This window comes from Alligator sinensis, unplaced genomic scaffold (genome assembly GCF_000455745.1).
Source record: "Alligator sinensis unplaced genomic scaffold, ASM45574v1 scaffold126_1, whole genome shotgun sequence".
NCBI lineage: Eukaryota > Metazoa > Chordata > Crocodylia > Alligatoridae > Alligator > Alligator sinensis.
This window is the reverse complement of record NW_005841842.1, coordinates 6,074,557-6,094,169: the sequence shown is the minus strand read 5'-3', so window position 1 is coordinate 6,094,169 and position 19,613 is coordinate 6,074,557. Positions and strand designations below refer to the sequence as shown.

At 43.0% G+C, this 19,613-nt stretch overlaps 1 protein-coding gene across 1 annotated transcript in view; it reads left to right on the top strand.

Moving 5' to 3' along the window:
* The window catches only part of ADCY2 (adenylate cyclase 2), a 202,162-nt gene extending 182,549 nt beyond the window's left edge, over positions 1-19,613 (top strand). Inside the window, 5 exon segments of the mRNA XM_006015699.2 lie at positions 322-468; positions 1,734-1,841; positions 9,755-9,869; positions 15,496-15,620; positions 18,877-19,613. Coding sequence (XP_006015761.1) covers positions 322-468; positions 1,734-1,841; positions 9,755-9,869; positions 15,496-15,620; positions 18,877-19,029 — 648 coding nt within the window. The 3' untranslated portion in view covers positions 19,030-19,613.

Genomic DNA, 19,613 nt, shown 5'->3' with positions numbered 1-19,613 from the left:
GGAGCTGTCAGAGACTGAAAGGAAGAAGGGAAAAAAGAATACAAGACTCCTGTGGACATTGACTTGTATTAAAGGAGTACTGTTGATGGAGGATAAATATCTGTCTTTGTATATATACTTCAGGGGATTGGATGATATACTTCAGGGTATTAAAAGACATTAGCTTCAGGTTCCAGCATGTGCACTCCTAGGCTACTGCTAGGATCACTCCCCTCTAACTCATCATCCGTTTTCAATACCTTATATTATATGCTATTGGTGAATGTCTTATTTAGGGCTTTGTTTGACAGCTCTTTCATTCTGTTATTTTCTTATGGGCAGGATCTATATCATCAGTCATATGACTGTGTCTGTGTCATGTTTGCCTCTATTCCGGATTTCAAGGAATTTTACACAGAATCTGATGTGAATAAGGAAGGTTTGGAATGCCTCAGACTGTTGAATGAGATCATCGCTGACTTTGATGATGTATGTACTGATAGCAGCAACAGATGGGTAATGAGAGCCCTTAAGGAGGAAACAGAAAGTGAACACATTTGAGCGGGAGGGTAAAGGGAAATTGGGCCAGAGGTTTTTAAGTAGCTGGTTCCTATAGAGACTCTGAAGGGGACTAATGGGGGAGAACCAAGGGATTTGTATGTGTAATGGACCAGATGTTAATCTGGTATATGCCTATGACCCAGTGCAATGAGCTCTTCCTGAGACAGGAAGGAATTTGGCTCTTTAGCTATCTACAGGACACACACACTGCTTCTCAGACACCTGCCTCAGTGTTCAAGTAACAAATGTCTAGAATTAGTTACCTCATCCTGTTTCACTTAAAACCTTGCAGCTGCATCAGGTCTGTATGAGTCTACATATTTCTGCCTGGTATATAAACACTTACCTAATAAGAATGCATAGGTTTTTAAAGCAACCTGTTCCCTAAACTGCAGGCAGATGCTGTGTGTGTAATTAATGGCAGAATTTGTAGGCAGTGCAGTTGCTCAGGTCTGATTGAGAGGAGTATTTGTCTTACAGAAACTTTATTACTGATAAAGATTTGTGAGCCAGAAGGAACACAGCATGATTCACAGAGCACAGGCTAAATTTGCACGGCCTGCAGGTATAGAAGGAATTTTTATTGTGAAACCAAGCAAATCTGAAATGCATGAGACAATAAACATGGAATCCCCAGACACGGTTTTTACCAGCTCATGTAGACACTAATCAGAGCATTCACTTTCAGATTGCATTGTAAGGCTTCCCTGTTGGCTAGAATGACATAAATAGGACTCATCTGATGCATGAAAATCCCAGTGACTTCCAGAATGCTGCATGTGTCACAGGGCAGGATTGGGCCCATGATTACCAAATTAATTTTCTTGGTTCCAAGAATATTATACTTGGACAGAAAGGACCCCTTTCTGTGTGCTAACATTTTACAGGGGGACAAAAGAAAAACTAATGGGTGCATGACTCTTTCAATAAGTGCCATTTCACAAACGTTTTGCAGCAAGTATTTAGTACACTAAACACTGTGTATGAAATGGACCGTTCTCCTTTTGAAGGTCATATTATATAAATACAAGACAACTTCTATTGAATTACCCTGGACAGAATGTGCTCAAATTATTTCTTTCAACAAGAGATAGAAGACATGGGTGAGAATTTGGACTTAAGACTGATGTTAAGATGTTTAGCTACCAAACATTGCCAGTTCAAATACATGAATAACTGCTGTTCCTTCACAGCTGTTGTCTAAGCCAAAATTCAGTGGAGTTGAAAAGATCAAGACTATTGGAAGCACGTACATGGCTGCTACAGGACTGAGTGCTACACCCAACCAAGAACACAGTCAGGTACAGCAAAGATATATAAATGGCTTGCTAAGTCACTGTCACAATCGCAAGAACTTAAATATATATTTGTTGGTATTCCATGTGTTGCAGTTAAAATCTGTCCTAACAGCATAGACTGTATGTTTCTGGACAGGGTTGTACATATTTATTGTCCAGTAGCCTCTGTGAGCAATTGCTCATTATAATATGGAAATGACATATTTGCATTTTCACTGTCTAAATATGCATTTAATTGGAAAGCCACCAGTCTCTATTACTGTAAAAAATTTCTCAGGGGAAGTATTTTGATTCAGAGAGTCTATTAAAAACATCAAAAGCTAATGTTTTCTAGCATGCGTTTCAAGGGGGATGGGAGGGGGAACCTATATCACACACATACTTAAGGTAGCCTAAGGGTGAGCTTTCTATCCAGATCCTTTCGTTTTTAGGTTATTTTCTATGGCAAGGCCAAAAAATGCAGCCAAATAGACATGCAGATTAAAAGAATTCTGCACATCAAGACACTTCTCAGGTTCTGAGTAGAAGCCTAACTTATGGTATAGCCTTTAGAATAGTACAGATCAGGGACAAAGAGATAGTAGTCGCAAATCAACACATGCTTTGTTTAGAATTAATCAGTTCCTGCAAAATCCACAATCCTTCTAGCCTGAAACAATTAACACCTGAATTATAGTCCACCAGAACAAAAGGTAAACACTTGAGATTAGCCTGCTGTTTAAAATGCAGGGGTATGGGGGGACAACAGAGATATGGTACACTGAGGATCTGGAGAGAGAGGGAAATTGATGTTTAATAAAACTAACATTCCTAGGAAGCAGTTTATCTTATGAATAATATACAGATGCTGGAATTCAAGAGATTTGGGGCTTATTCTTCATTTAGCCACAGATCTTGCTGTATGAATTTGGGCAAGTTATTCAGCCTCTCAGGACTTTATCTTGCACCTTTTTGAAAAGTAGTGTTCGTTATCAGACTGTGTAATACACTATTGATGGCCCTTGTCCATGGTAACTCAAGTATATTTAGTTACAAATGACTTGGTGTATATTTTGAAATGTAAGAGTCCACACAAAATCAAAGGTGCTAGACTTTGAGCACTTAGGCCCATCTCTTCGTAGATACTATGGTATTGTAAGACTCAAGGTGTGGACAAATGACCAATTATACCATTTTTAAGTATATCAATTCTCATGTATTTGTCCATTGGTGGCATCAGTTCAGTTTAAATGTTTTGTTTGCTCACTCATATGGTAGTGTTCATGTACCTAAACCACTAAACTTTAAATCTGTATAAAACAAGTGTGAAATTGCAGAAATGTAGCTCCACTTACATTAACATAGGAGCAGTTACACAAAATGTTTATAACACATTTCCTAGTGGTAAGTCCCACTTTTTCTTTCACATTGATATAATTGATTGTTGCTCTTTGTTCTCTTTATTCTTAATATTGCAATGTCCAACTCAGAGAGAGGTCAGTAGCCATGATAGTCTGAAGTCAGAAAGAAAGTAGGGTAAATTTGAACCTGATAGACTAACTAAATCTTACTTCATCTTACTTCATCTGTCACATCTTATGAAAGTTTATGCTATGCATCTCAGATTTAATAAGTCTCTAAGGTGCAAATTTACCCTGCCTTCTGAACATCTAACTCAATAAGTCTCTAAGGTGCAAATTTACCCTGCTTTTTGAACATCTAACCCAGCCACTCTACTGCCTCAGCCCCAGTTTAAGCATTTAAGCTCCCCATATACTGCAGAGAGAGAGTTAAGTTTTCCAGGAAAGGATCCTCAGAAGCAAGCTAACTGCTTAAGAGCTACCTAATGTTGCTAGGAATGAGGGGGAAGTATTTTGGTCACCTAAGGAGCTGACTAGGACAGAGACAGGCATCTTACAACTTTCTGGATTCTTAGCTGTGAAGCTTTTCTTCAGTTAGGCACCTACCACTTTCTTTGAAGGACTGAAGAACAGAAGTAAATCCAGGAGGAATGTAGTGGTGTGCTCACACCCTCCTTCAATTCCTGCCTTAGGTTTAGGAAGGAGGCACCTGGCTTCTCATTGGGGTGGTGAGCGGGTAGGGGAAGTGATGGTGTTGGCATGGCTCCCTGCGTGACTGTGGGGAAGGGGCAGCAGGAGAGAACTGGGGTCTCCCCAACCTCTCATTGCAGGTCTGGGAAGGGGCTGCTGCCCTCTTCCTCAGCAGGGAGCCTGAGCCTGGGTCTCTGCTCAGGCCCGGGGTGAGGCACTTGGCACTCCTTTGGTAGGCTGCCTCCTCCTGGTCATCAGAGTGCAACATGGGACATACCTCCCTTTTCACAATCCTAGATCTGCCCTTGTTGAAGAATCCTTTCTTCCAAAAGATAGTCTAGGAAGGTGGCACCAGTGGTTGTGCCCCATCTTCACTGAAAGCTCAGTGGTTAGCACACTAACCCAGGATGTAAGAGACCCATGCTCAAACCACTCCACTGCCTGAGAGAATTTGAATACCCATCTCTCAAGAGTCTCCTGACCACCCAGGTTATAGTATTCCTTTGGGCATCATTTGCTCCTGTTGAAATTCTTCCACTTGGAGGGATTCAGTATTTAAATTAGAGTATCTCGGGTCAGGGGTGTGTGAAAACTCCTCCTTGCTACCTTAGAATATGGGGTATTCTGATGTTTGGGTCACTGTCTTGGGAAATGTGGATCGAAGTTCCTGCAGGTAGAGGATGGTCTACCATAGACTTACTACAGCTTTCATGAGTGTTAAAAACACTGAGCTATTAGGAGGGAAGCCCAGCCTCTCCTCAGTTTTTCTCAGTTAACTCCAGAATGTGTACTCTGAGACTGCATGCGTGTTTTAGCAGGTGAGACAGGTGAAGGAGTACCTGGTTTGCCAAAGCCAACAAAACCTGGGAAGACACTTCTAGGTTTAACCTGAAGCAGAACTTTGGACATATGGGGAATATTAATTTTGGAAATTCCTGCAGATTTGGGCACCTACAAGATAAGACAGGCTGAGCAGGATTTGAAATGCCTAAAATGGCATTTTGGCACTTAACTACTCGAGCATCCATGTGGGTCTAATTCTTAATTACCACTGGACACATCAACACGTGCATTGATGCACTTTTCCTAATGCACATTAAATTTAGTACTTCCAATTTGAGGTACTAAACAAATGAGCATTAAATTGCCTTAATGTGCAGTAATGAATGTCCATGGTTTTTAAGTGATGCTTCATGTGCAGTAAAATCAGCTATTGTGCACTAAAGCACTCATGTAGACGCACCCATTGAGATTCTGGAATTTCTTTCTGCATACCTGAGAAGGGACAAAGTGACTTCGACAGGTTATAACTAATTCTATTGTCTGTGTGTCTATGAACTTGAATGATCACTATCCTAGACCAACCATAGTGATTGGTGGCCTGGATAATGATAGCTGAAGTTGAGATTGAAATGCACTGTAACTGCACAGCAAATATCTCTGAATTGCTTCACACTGTAGTCAAAGGTGTGACTGATCACAGTGTATAAGATATACTCAAAACTCAGACTAGGTTTAAAATAGTTTGATCAGGTCCTGAGAACAGCAGAGCCAGGCCAGCTCAGGGTTTCAGCCCAAGTTGCAAAGTCTGCCCGGGGTCAAGGGCTGTTGGCCTACACTGAGCTCCATATTGCCACTGCTTCCTTGTGACCAGTACCTGAATGTGAATTACAAACAGAATGAGTACTTTAGCAGCCACAGTAAAAGAAAACAAACTTTATATGTATGAAAAAATTAAGATTTCATATTTTCCCACATCTTTTTCAAAATTGTGTGGCCAGGTAAGTATTGTAAATCATTCCACCACATAAAAATGTATGCAGTTTCAGGACAAATATTAACATGATAAATAAATATAAAGGTAGCCAGAAGGGAAACCCAGTCCAAAGGAAGTCCAGTACCCTGTTAATTAACAGTACTGTATAGAGTGTATGACAAAATTTAGCTACAGTAGGCTGCACTTGCTGTCTCAACAGATTTTCAGTTTAGTTCACTACCTCTTTTCCAGAACTAATGGGTGCTTCACAGTCCCTATTCATACAAATACCATAGGCATGATTCTCCTGCTGGTACTATTGAACATCAGGATTCACAACATTCACATAAGCTGCTGACACCAGCATTAATGAGAGCCATATCATTTCAAAAAAATTGCATTCCATTCGGTTGGTCTTGAACATTGATGCTGCTTGTCACTGAACAGTAAGGCCTAGATCCTATTCCATCTTGGCTAGGGACACACATTACACATAAACCAGTTTAAGTGATCAGAAACTGGTTTAAACCTGTGACAGAACGGAAAACTAGTTTCAAAATGGCTGAAACCAGTTTGAGATAAACCTGGTTGAATGCACTATCAGACTTAACTGATTTGGCTCAAGTGTCTATGTGTGAGCCTATTCCACCTTGTTCAAGTCCCTAAATATCATTAATACATCTGCTTTTGTAAGATGCATCATCTGACCCTTATCACTGGCTAAGTCTATACAAAATGCTGACTGTGCAGTAGCCCATGACTATTGCTCAGTAGCGTCGCGTGGTAGGAAGTGTGATGCAATGTTACTGCACAGTAGTCACAAGCTATTGCACAGTCAGCATCACAAAAGAGCTGTTCCTCAGCGTTACTGCGTAGTAACTCCGGTTACCGCACTGACATTTAGTACTTGTTTATACTAAAGAGACAGCCACTTACCAGACTCTGCTGCTCCAGCAGGGAGCAAAACATGCCCCCTTCACAATCCCCACACTGTGCTGCAGAGAAACACAAGTTGACCATAGGCAGTCTAGGTCAGCCGATCAGGGCTACCCTATTCACTGCTGCCATCTGTCATCAGACAGACTAAGAGAGCCTGCAGAGCAAGCTGATATTTATACATAGCCCCCTCCTCTCCTCCCCTACCCCCTCTTCCCCACCCCCACCTGCACAGTGTCAGCACTGCAAGTTCTCTACTCTTCAGGGCCACAGCATTCAAATGTCTGTACTTGCAGCTCTGGGTAAGTTTTTCCACCAGGAGAACAAACTTGGGAGAATTCTCCCAGACTATTTGAATGTGTGCACACAGCTTCAGTCTATTTGGTACTGAAGAAATGTCCATTTCAGATCACCATCAGAATCAGCATTGATTGGCCTGCTTCTGCGTTGGCAGGCTAATCACAAATGTGAAAGAAAAAATGCACATGGAGACTCATCTATTTTCCCAGCCAAATACGATTCCTACAAGGTTGGGTTTGTGTTACTGGAGTGAAAAGCCAGTACTGCCACTTTCTATGCCAGGGGCAGGCAATTATTTTAGGTGGAGGGTCTCTTAACAAATTTTGGTGAGCTGTCAGGGGCCACATAGGTAACCCTGCCCCTTGACAGTTGCCCCACCCCCTGGTCTCCACATTGGGACTGGAAGTCCTACCCCCAAACCTTGATCTTTGCTACCAGAAGTCCCTCCCCTTGCTAACCCCTCCTACCCCCCACAAATACTCCTTTTGGGAAGGGGGGTTGCCATCTTAGAACCAGAAAAAAAACAAATCTTACACTAGAAGTCAAACACCTACTGTAATATATTTTAATTTTATTGCAAAAAATATTTGTCATGACTTGTGATTGTGTACTGTATATAGAACGGATTGCATAATAACTCACAAACAAAATCTTCCTCTTATATTGTGCATGTATGGTGGGGTGTGGCTGAGGGTGGTGGGGTGTGTATGGTGGTGTGTGTGTGTATTGGGTGTGGGAATGTGGGGGGGTTGTGAGAGGGTGTGGCTGTATGTGCGGGGGCATAGAGTATGTTGGGGTATATGTCTATGTTGATGGGGGTTGTGGAGGTAGGGTGTGAGTGTGGGAGGGAGGGGAGGGGTGTAGGGACCCCCCACACACACACTCCCCCCCATGGCGTGCAGCCCCCACTGCTGGCAGGAGCCGCAGGTGGGGAGCTCAGTGTGCTCATGCCTGACACAGGTGTCCAGTGGGGCATGGCTCTGGCCAGGACTGCATCGGGGGGAGAGGGGCGGAGCACAGCTTTCCTGGCTGTCTCTAACACCGGGGCTCCACGCCACATGCTGCACACTTGCAGTTCCCACACTCACAGTGCGGGAAGCCCCGTGCTGGAGCTTGCTGCCTTCACTGCCCCTGCTGTGCAGGCATAGCACAGAGCCCCAGCAAGAGAGGCAGCCAGTACTGTGCTGGGGGTGACAAGTATTCTTGACGAGTAGCCTTGCACTCATGGCCAAATATATAGTTGTGTAGGCTGAGCATGTATACCATATTTTATGTGTGTGCTCCTAATGGATGTGTAGCAGCTTTGAACACCTAAAAAATAGAGTCAGCCACAATCTATGACTACCAGACTTACCCATAGGAGTGAGGAAAGGTCCTGAGTGTGCCCATAGGGCAGAGACTAGAGTACTAGTCTTCCCTCACCCAGAGGAGAACTGGACTTCTTATCTCCAGCCTCACTTTCCAACCACCACACCCCATTTCAACCATTATTCATTGCTTTCTTCAGTGCTTTTGAAGCTAAGCCACTAACATAATCATTGAAAAAAGGATGGAGGTACAGGAGGAAGCTTTTGTCCCACTGGGAGCAAGGATCTAGGCTAGAAGCCAGAGACCCCTCCCTTTCAGGCCAGTAGCCACAGCACTGAGCCATATAGCCCTGGTTTGATTTCTTACTTTTAGCTACCAAATACCCTTCTGATGGCTACCCGGGGTCCAACTGCAAAAGAACCACTGGAAAAAAAACTGGGTAATGGCTGACCAGTGACGTGATAGTTAAAGTGTTGTGTTAGGAAGTCAAAGGTACCTAGGTTTAAATGCTCTCTGAGGCAGGTTGACCTAGAACCCAGGTCCTCTAGCCTCTTAGGCAAGTGCCCCAGCTACCCTGTTACTTGGTGAAAAGAAGGGAGTAAACACATACTCTCTCACACCAATTTATTCTGCAGTCAGAATCCATATCTATTAGTTCACACATGCAGGAATAGTTTTCATGTCCAAGAATAGAATTCCTCCAGGTGTCTAAGTGCCGATAATGCCCAGTAGATGACTGAATCTAGAAACTTGGGGCACCTATACATGTGCCCAATGCCTGCTCCAATGCATGCTAATTAGCACATGTCAGAGCAGCCTTAGTTAATCAAGTCTGATGGAGTGTGCTAATTAGCCTGCACGCTCAGCATCTTGTGTGTTAAGTGTCCTGGTACTTAAAAATGGCAGTGGGAGCGCTTTAAAGCTTGTTGAACAAACTTTAGTTAAAGCATCCCCGGCACCATTTTGAAGTATGGGACCCTGAATACACAGGATGCTGCAGGTGCTTTAATTAGAGTGGCTCCCAAGGACCACTATAATTAAAGTGCCCCACACTCACCCAGGAGCAGATGGAAAGACATAATTGGAGGACCAGGAAGGGAATCCAAATGGGGTAGCTCATTATCTCAGTGTGATGACCTGGAATCTCTAACAGGCACACCGTTCATTAACAAGTGTTTTACCTGTATATACTGGATTTACTAAAACCAGTTATACTCATAAAATAGAAGATAAAGATAAAGATAAAGATTATCAAACTCAAAGATGTTGTACATCTGGCTTAATATACTTTAATATAGTTTATAAATATCTACATAGGAGAGGATTTCATTTGCACACACACCAGCCTACCCTGGACATATTATGCCTTATCACATAAGTAAAACCAGACTGTTTCTACCAGCAAGTACTACCTACCATAGCATAATTGTTTCTATTGTATGACTATATATTGAAGAGCTTAGCATTTTGTTCATTCTGTTTATTCTGTTTTTCATGTATTTATATCTCTATTGACTGAGATTAAAGAAAATGCTTTGATGATTCTAGTTATGTGACTTCTTGTTTGTATGCTTGTTTAAATTTAGGAGCCAGAACGACAGTACCTGCACATTGGAACTATGGTGGAGTTTGCATTTGCCTTAGTGGCAAAGCTGGATGTCATAAACAAGCATTCATTCAATGACTTCAAGTTACGAGTAGGTATGTAGCACAAGGTATTTATAAGAAAATTCAGTAAGGGAGAAGTCATTTTGAAATATTAATACATCAAAATACTGGTAATACCTAGCTAAAAGTAAAGAAGCAGCTTTTCCCAGTGTGAAGGGAGAATCAGTGGTATTGCCAGTGATGTGACCTACAGCTGAAGCTGTTTCTCTCAAGTTTGCATCCAAAAACTAAGGGATTCACAAGTAGAAGCTGTTTTGAAAAATAATTGCCTATGTGCCTGCATTGTTTTTATGATAAACCTATGCTCTTTTTTTCTAAATATTTGTAAATATTTAAAACTATTCAAAACTACAGTGGCAGAAGAGGCAAAAAGAAAATTTGAGGGGAATTTTCAAAAAGCACATAACTAAGCGAGGAAAAGTCTCTGAAAGTCAATGCAAAAAATCCAAAGACAAATGCATAAAAATCCCACTCTTTGCCCAGTGTGCAGGAACAGAGTCCTATTTCCTAATACAGTGGTAACCACTCATTTAATCCTTTCCTGGCATTTTTTAAAACTAATACAAAGACCAGTAGTGCTCTAATCTGTTTTTTCTAAAATATGTACATATCTAATTCTCTGGCTTTAAATCCAACGTACCAGAAAAAAAGAAACTTCTGATCCTTTCATTTCAAAAACACTGGGCCTTGCTTACAGAGGGTCACAGACATTTGCAGCCGAGGCAGAACTGGTGATATATTGTCCACTTCTCCTGATTACACATTAGCAATTTGGCACCTCAAGTGTTAAAATCTGTAAGTCAGTTCTGTTTTAGAATATCACTTATACATCAGTTTCTATCTCCTTCTCTGAATGTATCATGACACATTCTAAAAATTCAGTGTGATCATCAGTGAACCAGATAAACACAAAAAAATGAGTTCCTGTTGGCAGAGTCCCATGTGTTCCAAGGTTTTAATTTCCTTGCAATAAGGCTCAATAATTTTTAATGCAACATGTAATTCAAAAAGTGTGAAATGTAAGCAGTGTATGAATATTGGAAACCTATAAATCTATCCTGTGAAGATGTCTGAAGTATCTGGTTTCTAATTAGACAGAAGTTAGCCACCTTTCTAGTCTTTTTCTTGCTGTGCAGTTCTTATTTATTCTTCCTACTGCTTCTGCTCTCATGTTTAGTTCACAGTGCCACCCAATGGCGAAAGTTTGCCATTAGCTCAGCGTGTTGTATTGATGTATGCCTAAAACATCCTTCACTAATATTCTTTATATCATACGCCACAGCTAAAATGAATAATGATACAGTAATGAAGTTTCTCCATCTCTCCTCCCTTAAGTAAGATAATAATGAGTTGATCAAAAGATGGAGAATTACGAGGTTTCTGTATGAAGTGGAAACCACCAGTACCATTAATGGCTCAGTTCAAACAACAGAATTAAGGCAGTGGAGCTGTGTGTGATGAAAAACAGCTCATGAGCATTAAACCTGCAGCCTGATTACAGCAAAGCAGATTTAACTGGGGGTGAAATGACAGGACAAAGTTTTTCTTTTGGAAAAAAGAAAAGTGGTGTTTCCTGGTGACTCCTACACTGTGTGCTTTATAGTCCATAAAAGTTACACCTCTTTGCTTAAGTGGGGATGGCAATGGTGTGAAAAAGTTAAAAAAACTCACAAAACTCATCACAGGTGGCACAGAGTCACCTTCAGCAGGCACAGAATTTGGCTGAAATATTGGTTTTGTGCTTTTTCTGTGTGTATCATAGCAAAGCTCTTGCAGTGATGATGCACACGAACATGAGAGCAAGGTAGGCTGTTTTGGATTTTGAGCTTCCCTATCTCACATCTAGGTTTAGGCAATCTGACTGGTGAATTCATACAAACCCTTAGCCAAAGATCCCAAGGGTGGCCAGGGTCAACGTCAGGGGGTCAGAAACCAAGCCAGGGCCAAAATGCAGAGCAAGGTCAGGGAGCAAGCCAGGTTAGATACCTGTGAGAGCCACATTTCAACAACCCAAGATGTGAAGCAGAGGCAGAGGTCAGAGTCCAAGCAGGGTCAGCAATGAGTGATCAGATCTAGAAGCAGGACCCAGAGGCAAGGAAACAACAGGGCAGTGCAAGAGCAACAGGAGCCTTTTTGTCCAGACGGGTCCCCCAGGAAACAGGAAGACTTACATAGGTGGGAGGACCCAATCTGGGGCTGGAAGCCCCAGGGCAATCAGGGGCCAGTGGTGGAAGGCCTTTGCCTAGTGGGACCCCTTGCCTTGTCATTCATCTTTGGCCTAGTGGAGGGCTGAGCTCATCCTTGGTCCCAGGTTTAGGGGGTCAGAACCGGATCCTGACATTCCCCCTCTAGCTGTTTTGTGCTAATGTTAACAGCAGTCCGTGCTTGTGTCGCTGCAGCTGGTTTCCATGGAGACCCCAGCAGTGACAGTGCCTGACAGCACAGGGTCTGGGTTTCAATGGAGACCAGCCCAGCAGCACTGGCAGGGCACGTGGCTGAGCGGGAAGCTGCTCTGCAGCCAGGGCTGGGATCTTGCAGGTGGGTGACAGCGTGGTCCGGAGCCAGGGCAGAGCTGCCACAGGCATGGAGACCAGCCCAGCAGCACTGGCAGGGCACGTGGCTGAGCGGGAAGCTGCTCTGCAGCCAGGGCTGGGATCTTGCAGGTGGGTGACAGCGTGGTCCGGAGCCAGGGCAGAGCTGCCACAGGCCTGATCCAGCCCACAGGCCAGACTTTGCCTGCCCTTCGTCTAAAGTATTTAGGTGTTTTCAGTTTCAGAGGTGTCAGTTACCTTCTCCGTAAATCATGTCTCCAAGGGATTACATCTGGCAGACCTGAAGTAATAAAAAACAAGGGAGTGGGTCTGCTTTGGCTATTATGCCTGATACAGGGGGTTTTGCCTTTTGACGTCAATCTAGCAAAGCTTCTCAGAAAATTGTTAAAGGAATATACTCAGAAGCAAAGGAACAGAACACAAATCCATAAAGGGATTTAGGCACTTGACTTCCATTTCCACCAATAAAGTCCAACACTGAGATCCTCGAGCCTCCATTTGACGAGCCTGACACCTAACCCTGTGGGCATGTACATTTCCTAAGGGCTAGGTCCACAAAAGGATTTAGGTGCTTAAGTCAAACCCGACTCTGATGTTAGTCCTCAGGGCCAAAATTATGATCCTGAAGAACCCTAATGAGCTGCTATCAAGCTTGGAAATGCCCACATGCTGTGCTTCAGTTTTAGACATGAGTTCCCCAGGTGCCTTCAGAACTCTTTTGGGACATGTTTATACATATCCAAACACTAGCCTCCAAGCTCCAGGTTCCCTCATCTTGTTCAAGGCACCTCGAGGAAATCAGGATCCATGCAGAATGCAGAGGCCATGGCTTTCTTTCAGAATGGAGGAGGAGTGGCTAGAGCACTCTTCCAGGATAGGGGAGACCTGGGTTCAGTTCCTGTTAGGTCTCCAGACGATTCAAACTCACAGTGTCCATCTCACAAAGGTGCATCCTAATTACAGAGCAATAGGATACTCTGGGGAGGGCTGTTTTCCATCCTTCCTATTAAATCTGTTTCACTTTCTATGGAATAACTAACTGGCCTTGGGCAAAAGGAAGAAGATGAGATACTGAGTGACAGTATAACTCAATGTCAGGGTATTTGTCTAAAAATGGAACACCTGTATCCCAGCCCCTGCTCCAACAAATATTTAAGTATTATTACACAGTGGAATAACATGAAGAGCAAAGATAAAGAGCACACCACTCCAAACTACAGGATTTCCTTAGAAGTAAGAGATGTGGGTTCAAGTGCACCCAGCTAGAGAAGGGGTTTGAATCGGAATCTCAGTCTTCCAGATATGCAATTAGGCATTGAATGCCATGCACAGAGAGGGGCTTGACCCTTAGGCCTTCAGCTTAGGCATGGGCGACTGGTGCCTCTTGAGTCTGGGGGGACACCCGCAGATGCCAGTGGGGATGGAGCTGGCAAACACCCACAGAAGCCATTGGCAGTGGGGATGGCCCTCTCGGGGGTGGGGGCATGTGCCCCCCCTTGTCTCCCCTACCAGTCGCCCGTTAGCTGAGGCCTCACAAGATGCTGGCTTTTGTGGATCCCATTCGAGCTGCCTCGTTTTCCCTACGCAATGTATAGGGAGCCAGGCATCTGAGTCAGGGACATGAATTCCCTTAGGCAGCAGGGCACGTAATGGTTAGGTGCTGCAAAGTTGAGCTTTATGGAACTTGCCTCCTATCGTATGGGATTTTTGCTATTGCCTAGGTTATATGGCAACAGCATCTTCCTTCAGAAACTCTGGCAGGTTTATAGCCTGGTTTATAGCCTGTGCCACCACAGGTTTATAGCCTGTGCCACAGGCAGGTTTATAGCCTGTGCCACTACGTTTTGACCACTTCCAGGCTAGATGAGCTTACCTACATTACTGTCACACTGCCATTTTTGTTGCATGATGCTTTTACAAATGTGGGGTGCTTTTCTTCAAGGTTCTAATGTATATGTTAAGATAGGGGCTGTATATAACAAAAACCTGATTCATTACTGAGGTACCAAACTCATGCTTGGAGTTTAGTTTGGTTTATTCTTTTTAATTATATAATCCATAGTCTGGAGTATATTTGTTGCATTACAAACTGCCCTTGATCCATAGTAGTTTCCCCCCTCTGGACAGGAACTGGCTCTTATATTGTAATGAAATGTAGTCATTATGATAAGAAGAAATGCAAAACTCTAGAACTCTTGGTTCAGAGATGATACTTTTTATTAGACCAACTAAGAGATCAAAAAAAGTATCTTCTTCTGCAAGCTTTTGGGCACACATGCCCTTCCTCAGGCTCAGGGAAAATTAAAGATGGTAAAAAGTCCTCATAGGTAGAAAATAAACTTCATTTTTGCACGAAGGAAAGTGAAGGTGGAAGTTTGTTCCTCTGGGTCCATAAGACTATCTTTGTGAGTTGCTCTTTAGTTATTGAAAATGCACTCTTTCTCTTCCTGCTGCTTTCCCTATTATCAAAGTCTCCTTCCCCCATTCTCAGTGACCTCAGGATCCCAGAATTACTGCAGGATTGAGATGCCCAAGGTGTCTTGGGGAGGCTCTGTATTATCTTATTCAGCTCTCAAGAGAGTCTCCTAACATTCTGTTACAACACACTGAAGATATGAGTGGAATCGTGTAGATTTATGGATTAATCTAAACAGTCTAGGTCAATCCTATAAGTAAAAGAGCACCCACTGAAAAGATTGAAAGCATCCAAGAGCATAGTAGTCTACTTCATATTTCAAAAGCAGAGCGAACTGTAAATACAGCTTGATTCAGTCAGCATTTATTTAGAGAGAAGGGGAATCCCGTTAATTAAAATTAGGAATAGTAGGAAATTCTGGTACACCTGTTTAATCAAAAATAGATGGTCTCTCTAAAATGCCTTTCTCACAATGTGTAATGATGGCAGTAGTGACTTATTAAGAAACTTGTGGAAAAAATAGACCTAAGAGGCTTTCTGTGAAATATAATGAAATGGACTAACAGATGGAATTTATATTCAAATATAATACATACTGGCGTGCCATTTACTGGTTATTTGGCCAACTGCACTACTTGTTGCTTACTTGGAGCAGCTTTTATATTAATGAAAAATGTGTGCTACTTTTCAGGCATTAACCATGGACCTGTAATAGCTGGAGTCATTGGAGCTCAAAAACCACAGTACGACATTTGGGGTAACACAGTAAATGTGGCTAGCAGGATGGACAGCACAGGCATTCTAGATAAGATACAGGTATCTCTTTTTTTCGTGTTACTGTTTAAACTTGTTCCTTCAGTTTTGGAAGCATGGCCAGCAAGTTTATCGAATAAGAGAATCAATGAAAGAATATCCCCACCAACTCACATTAGAGAGTAGAAAAGCAGCTGCTTATGCACCTTGCAGAAGAATCAGGATTCAAAATAGGGTGACCATATGAAACAATGTGAAATTTGGGACACTGACCCCCCCACCTTTGTCGGCTACATGGAGTCAATGGCCCACTAATGACCCAGTGGGCATGTCTACTCATGCAGGCATTAAAGCACAATAATGCTGTGTTACTGTACATTGAGGCATCTATACATGCATCTACACGTGTGCAGTAACTAATCGGTTGTAAATTTGATGCCTGCATGATGCAGGCATCAAACTTACGCTCAAATCAGCATAAGTCACCATATTTACAGTGCAGTACTGGCATGTATGTGTAGATGCACATCTGTACTGTGCAGTAATTCCAGTTACTGCACAGTAAATGTGCATGTGTAGATGTGCCCAGTGTTCTTTACTTCACAGTTATTAATAATCACCTTTGAGGTAGCAATTAGTGTTAATGGTCATTCCACTAATCAAGCTAACCTATTTTAGGGCAATTTTGCTCTCTGCAAAGGCTTCCTATTTCACAGCTCCTGCTGCTCTGCCTCTGTGCCCTGTGCTTGGGATGCTCATTTCAATTTTTACTGGCTAGCTGGGACCAGCCTCCAAAATCCAGGACTATCCCAGCCAGCCCAGGACATATGGTCACTCTAATTCAAAGGCATTTCAGTAAAGCAAAAGAGCAGGACTATTTGCTACTTCCATTCTAACCTTTCCCAAGGGAATCAAATTCTGCCTCAACAAAGGAGGAAAACACAGTGGAGAAAATTGTGAAGAGCTTTGAATGCTGTCCAACAAGAGATGCTGTCACAAAGAAAGCACACATTTGGATTTCATGAATTTAAAAAAATGATCAGGTAGAAGCAGCACTGTCTCTGCAGGGCACTTCTGATGCCCAGTGTTCCAAAAAAGGGAAAGAAAGTTAAATGTGTTTTATTGTACACAGAGGCTGTGTCCCCACATGCAGACATGTGCACTTTGTGGTTCCAAAAACCACACGCAGGAAACATTAAAGTATGCCACATGCTCCAATTTGCAGTGCAGGGGCAAAACTTGCTACCAGTTTCCTGGTAGCAAAAAAACAACCCTAGAAAAAAAGTGACACAGCACACGCTACAATAGCATGTTCTGGAACAAACAGAGGCTTGGCCGTCCAGGGAGATGCTCTGGCTGCTAGCAGGAGTTTCTCCATTCCTTCATTTGTGCCCTGGCTGCTCCAGCAAACTGGGAGCCAGGAGGAGCTGGGCAAGGCTGTTTGCCTAAAGTGGGACATTGTGTCCCACAGCAAAACATGTCCACAGGGGCATGCACTGCAGCACAAAGTAGTGACACAAATTTGTACCATTGTTTGTGCTGCTGCAGGTGCGTGCCCCTGCACATCTGGACGCGGCCAGAGGGCACATCTATATGAGACATTTCCTGCAGAGCTGCCTAATTAGCTCCACAGTAAAGTCTCTGCATCTACATATGTGGCCCTATTAGGTCACAGTAAACTAATAAACGCCACCTTACATTAGTACAGTAAAAGCTGTTATCCAGCATCCCCCCGGGAATGTGGGATGCTGGATAACAAAATAAACCAGTTAATTGAGTGGCCCCGGCCGCCGCTTCTCCCGCTGCATCTGGGGCATCCCTCCGCCCCTCCCACCACATTGCCACCTTTCCTGCAGGTCCCACAGGACAGGGAGGCAGGCCCCACACAGCCCCGCACAGCCTGTTATGCCCCTGAGCCATGGAGACTAGACTGTGCAGGCTGCTTTGCCCCAGGCCACAGGGGTTCGGAGAAACCAGAAGTGCTGCAGTGGGCCACCCTAGTGCTCCCTGGCCATCCCAGCTCAATGTACTACAGTCCTGGGCACACATGTAAATACAGTGCCCAGGAGCAATAAACTCTGGTGCAATATGTACTCGAGCTTATTGCTTTATATTAATTTCATGTGTAAATGCACCCAGAATTCAGCTCACCGGGCATCTACACATGCACCCAGTTGCACAGTGGTTACTGCACAGTAATCTAGTTGATTGTGCAGTAACCAATGTTACTGCACAGCCCTAGCAGCCTATGGGTTGTTTCTGACCCTTCTATGAAGCACCAAGGAGCTACTGCGCAGTAGCTCATTGCTACTGTGCACTAGCATCAGCGTCACAGTTCATGCCTGCCAATGCTACATTGCCATAGTGATGAGCTGCATCGCTGTAGCTTGTTGCTGCAGTGATGTAGCATCTCAAGTAGACACGGCCACTAAGCCATTTGCATCAAGTTAGCATCTGGGACCTGTAGATTAATAACAATGTATTCAGGGACCTTTATAGGCAGTGGGTTAGTTACCAGGTTTTGCTGGCTGGAAACCATTTTAACATCCAGGAACCACCTTTTTCTTCCTTTTCTATGTTGTGTAGCACAGTGAGGTGCTGAACCACACCTAGAGCTCCTACCCACTATAACAATAATAAAAACATCAACAACAACAACAATATCTTCTTATGGAAAAATTGAGAATAACTTTGGTTTCAAACTAGTGGCTGGCAAACATTTGTTCATGCTGCAAAGAAAAGCACGCAGCCCATCACAGTTCAGGTTATCCAGCAGCCTTTAATCAACGAGGGTTAATCCTAAAGTACTCTGACAAAGCGCAGCACACAATTGAGGGTGACATGCAGAGTGAGGAATAGGAGCTGTTCACACTAGGTCGTAAAGCCATGACCAGTGATGCTAACACCTTACTGTCACACCATTCATATAACCAAAGTACTTATAGGAATCAATAGAAGCAAGGCTGTGCTGAAAGGACAGATAACTCTTGAATGTCTGAAAAATGTCTGTGGAGTGTTGTCCTTTAGCTGAGGCAATAGTTACCCTCATTTATATATATGTAGGGCCTTTGTTTTCAAACCTAGTCACAATATTTTTGATATTTACAGCATTATGCACTTAAGTCCAGTTATGGAGACCCTGAGTCAGCTGGTGCTCAAGATTAAAAGTGGAGCCTCTTCAATATCTTACAAACATCATGACAACATCATGAGCACTCAGGACTGACTTTCTGTGCTAAATGCTAAGAGAATATTTTTCTTTTCTCTATCTGGGCTCATTATTTAAAAGAATAAACAAAACCACTGTATTGTGTTTCAGGTTACAGAGGAGACAAACAACATCTTGCAAACACTCGGGTATATGAGCACTTGCAGAGGAATAATAAATGTAAAAGGCAAAGGAGAACTGAAGACCTATTTTGTACATACTGAAATGACAAGATCCCTTTCACAAGGAAATGTGACATCCTGAAGAATATTTGTACGTGTCAACTATAGCATATTTTCAGGAAAGTATCACGCACTTTTTTACTCCATTTTGGCCCTTAACATGAACATGCGTGTTATTTTCTGATATGTGGCACTTATTTTAATATGGCTGCAGAATAGTCCCATGGTCCATCATTACACACCTCAGTATTCTTATATTCCAGGACAGTTGTGATGTGTGCTATAGGACTGGAAGACTATATTGCCACTTGGGTTGTTGCTCCAAAGCAAGAAGAAAAGAATCAGGGATTGAGAAAGAGACTGAAAACGAAGGGACTGATACAGAAGGGACTAAAAGAAAACGGTTGTGATAAACAACACAAAAAAATCATAAGGCAATAAAGCTAGGGGTGCATAATATTTTCTGATGCATGGTGTTTTCTGGAAAAATGCGGTAGCCTCCCTGATAGCATCCACTAGCCTGATATTACAATATACAGTATTTGTAAATAACTTGATTCTGTTCCGCCATACACAGTTTGGATGTTTCACCAGTTGCATCTCATAGGCAGTGACACGTCGGGGGCACCTTGTTGGCATTCTTTTCTGGAGACAGTCCTCACACTG